The 3,974-nt window shown below is 32.2% G+C and overlaps 1 protein-coding gene across 1 annotated transcript; it reads left to right on the top strand.

The window, feature by feature from the left end:
• Positions 1-1,671: 1,671 nt before the first annotated feature.
• LOC149231481 (cyclin-U2-2-like) lies at positions 1,672-2,417 on the top strand. Its single transcript, XM_089381648.1, has 2 exons — positions 1,672-2,078; positions 2,180-2,417. Exons 1-2 carry the CDS (start codon positions 1,672-1,674, stop codon positions 2,415-2,417), a joined length of 645 nt encoding a protein of 214 aa, XP_089237774.1.
• Positions 2,418-3,974: the final 1,557 nt, after the last annotated feature.

Here is a 3,974-nt window from a genome sequence, read left to right as displayed (position 1 = left end):
CTTTACAATTTCAACATAAACCTTTTTACGTAATATAGAAAATTCATACATATGGGAGAAAATCAAAATACTTTCTCAAATAACACATTTTAATGTATTTAAACAATTTTATATCTATATAAATAGATTATATAACTTATAATATGTTTAAAGAATTTTATATTATAAATAAATATATAAAAATATTAAATAGAAGAATAAATTATGTTTTATTTGAAAAGTATTTAAAATTTTAAAAATATTATATTTTTTTTCTTTCATAATAGTTTTTATAAATACTATTTTCAATGAAAAAAACTAAGTATTTACATTTAATTAGGCTAATTATTATGTAAAGATGTATTATTTATAAAGGTAAAAATTTAAATATTGATTTAATATAAGGAAAATAAGGAAAATAATACCATTTCTTTAACCTAAAAAAGCATTAAATTAGAAAAAAAATAATAAAATAAGATAAGATTAATTAAAAAGTTATTTATTTTTTATTAATAAAATTACAAACAATTTATTTTGAAAAAAAATTATAATATATATCATATTAAAGTAAATTTAAATGATTATAACATATAATTGATAAACACCCTATAAAATTAATAAATTTAATTAAAAAACTTATAATTAAAAATAAAATTTTATAAGTTATATATTAAAATTTATTTTTACTCTATAAATTAAAATAATGATTTATTTTACAAAATTTAGAAACTTCGGTCTTTCGGCATCGTATCTAAAATCCCAAAGAATCTAGACATGCGCATGAATGGGCCGGGAGTTTCATAACATAAACTCCAAAGCTTGTCACCCGGCTTACCAACAGAGAGCTTTATAAAAATTTAGAATATTTAAAGCTAGACAAGGTGCGGCTAACCAGGTATATGAAATCCATAAAGCTCGCCACATCATCATCTCGTCAATCTTAATTGAATAGCAAATTTTTCGCTATAATTTAATTATAAAAAATATATTTAAGTATTTTAATAAACGTCTACAGTCCAGAAATATTACCTTACAATTCTATGGTTAACTTATTCCATTATAGTACACCATCACTATTACTTTGGTACACTATTAAGAATAATCTGAAGCATGTATTATATGATTCACCAAAATAATTCATCGCCATAAACGTGTACGGTTACATTTTATGAACCGACACAATATCAGCGGAAGGCATAGCCGAACGAATCTTCCTTTAATATCCGCAGATGTCTCAGCTTCCTCTGGATTCAGCGACAATCTCAGTGGAATCAAATCAAACAAAACGAAGTTAATTTTAGGGTTGCCTGTCAAATAAGCTTCTTTATGTTTGGGTTGGTGATGTGTTGGGGCGGGGGGTCCAAATCTCTGCTTCCCTGATTTGCTATTAAATCCATTCAACTCAAATTTCCATTCAATTATTGAAACGCGTATACCCCATTCCAGCAATGCAGATTCCCTCGCGCAGCCACGCTGGCTGCCTGTATCACATAGAGCCGAGACACCCGACTTCCTTCCCACCTCTTTCTCCCTGGACAACCCAACACCCTCTGCAGCCTATATTAACTTTCTCTTTTCCAACATTTAAACTCACTCCCACTCAAAGAAGCTCTTGTTGCAGTCCTTCAAAGCCATTGAAATCATTAAAATTCTCCTTCCTGAGAAGAGATTCAATAGTAGGCGTTAAGAGCAATGGCGGAGGGCGTTATTTCTCGAGGAAGTATGTGGTCGGATCTCTATTCCCTCCAAAGTGAACATGTAGAGCAATCATTCTCCCCAGGCCCAACGGTCATATCAGTCTTGTCATCTCTGGTGGAACGGATTCTCGCCAGAAACGAGCGGCTTGCGGCCACTTACACCCCCACTTCGCCTCCCAAGTACAGAGTGTTCGACGGTTTGCAGGTGCCGGACATGTGCATAGAGCGGTATCTGGAGAGAATTTTAAAGTATGTTAACTGCAGCTCTTCTGTGTTGGTAGTTGCTTATGTTTACATTGACCGCCTCATTCAATTTCATCCGCAATTCCGCATTACCTCTGTGAACGTCCACAGGCTGCTTATCACCACAGTTATGGTCGCCTCCAAGTTTCTCGAAGACCTGTAAGCTATTTCTCTAACTCCACGACCCTCTGTTTCTTATTTTAATTTCAACCTTCAGTCTAATTGTCGTGATTTTAATTTCAATTTTGATATGTGAGCAGGAACTATAGGAATTCATATTACGCGAAAGTGGGAGGCGTGAACAGCGAAGAAATAAATAGAATGGAGATGGAGTTTCTGTTTCTGATGGGCTTCAAGTTGCAGGTGAGTGTGAATGTGTTCGAAAGTTATTGCAGCCATCTGGAGAGGGAGGTGATGCTGGGAGGAGGATTCCAAATAGAGAGAACCCTTCGTCCATTCGTGTTCTGTGGAATAGCCAAAACCTCCTCTGCCACATGACAGGATTCCAGAAACGAGAGACTTGCTCTGTGCTGCGAGGGTCGCAGGTCTTAGAATACACACACACAAAGGAATGCCCACCGAGGCAGATGAAGACCGTTAAATGTTACTTAATTAACTGGACAAGGGTAAAGATGTCACTGGCAGATGTCCTCTGCGTTTGAAGCGTTGAAATGCATTTAACAAAAGCGAGTCCCATGTTCGTTTCTATTCGGCGCTGTGCAAACAGGACTCGACCCTGAAGGAGGCGTGCCGTTAAGCATTGCAGTCATTGTATTTGCTGTATATAATAGGACCATCAGTTTAGAAATATAATACAGGGTGTACAAAATTGGGACAATTAATGTTTTCCATGTGATGTTTGTATATGATCACAAAAGAGAGTTTCCAAAGCAGTTGAGTCCTCAGTGAACATGCAAATAATGGAAATAATCGTTTTCCATGAGGTTAATAATGTTAACTACTGTCTCCTCAAATTACAAATGCTTGTAATGTTAACTACATTTAATTGTATTGTAGTTGTTTCAAATAACTAATTTGTACATGCCATAAAGTTAACTAGAATTAGAGCATTTTCAAATAAGTAATCTATATTATTATTATCTATTAACTAATCTATATTATTATTATTATTATCTATTTTTAAGATTATAGTCAAACAAATCATATTATTATTATTATCTATTTTTAAGATTATAGTCAAACAAATCATTCCTCACTGATTTGACTGTTAAGTTTAAAAAATGCTAATGCATGCATATTCTACTTCTTTTTAGTTTTGAATTTTCGACTTCTTAGGAAAAAATAAATGCTTTTAACCATAAGGCCCACTCAAACTATATATGTTAAGAATATATACTTCAAATAAGTAATTTGTATGTTTTAAATTTTATATAAAAATAATTGATTTATTTATTAAAATATATTTGTTTTAATAATAAAGTATTTTATATATGATAAATTTGATTTTGAATCTTCAAGAAAAATTGTGAATGAAAATTTTAAACGTAAATTTCATACATGTGCAATTTTTTTTTGTGTTTTTCTCAAAGTAAAATTCACTAATATTCATTTTTTTTCTTAAAAATAATTCTTCTTAGTAATTTTTTATTATTATAAAAAATTTCTATTAATATTTAAAAAAGATATATTGTTGGGTGCTTATCATAGGGCCTCATTTCTATCACACTTGTTGACGAAGTGGTAAAGACAAAAAACTATTGCCAAAAATACTAAATACCTAGAAACTTGCTTACAAATTGTCCATCTTGACCAAAATTAACCAAGTATCAATATACATCCCACTATCATTTTCAATTCACAATGTTCCCTGAAGCTTAGTTCTTAGGATTGTTGTCATGTTGCTAACAGAAAGCCTCATGAACATAAGCTTCCATGTGCTCGACTCTCCCTTCAAGGGGATCCAACCTCTCTTGAAGTCGCTTCTATCCACGAAAAGGGAGGCCATTCAATCCAACATTTGCCATTGATTATGCCAGAGCTCATTCACGAAATCTATTATCTCATTTCTATTTTTATGTTGCTCTCAAACCAACT

This window comes from Pinus tabuliformis, chromosome J (assembly GCF_031772625.1).
Source record: "Pinus tabuliformis cultivar Carrire ecotype Pingquan chromosome J, CPIR1, whole genome shotgun sequence".
Classification (NCBI taxonomy): domain Eukaryota; kingdom Viridiplantae; phylum Streptophyta; class Pinopsida; order Pinales; family Pinaceae; genus Pinus; species Pinus tabuliformis.
The sequence above is the reverse complement of the archived record's forward strand: the minus strand, read 5'-3'. Positions and strand labels throughout refer to the sequence as shown.

Bases quoted from the DNA above. Each gene is read 5' to 3' on its own strand.
- LOC149231481 (XM_089381648.1), top strand. From the start codon at position 1,672: ATGGCGGAGGGCGTTATTTCTCGAGGAAGTATGTGGTCGGATCTCTAT. The intron at 2,079-2,179 runs GTAAGCTATTTC...ATATGTGAGCAG, and splicing joins TCCAAGTTTCTCGAAGACCT to GAACTATAGGAATTCATATT.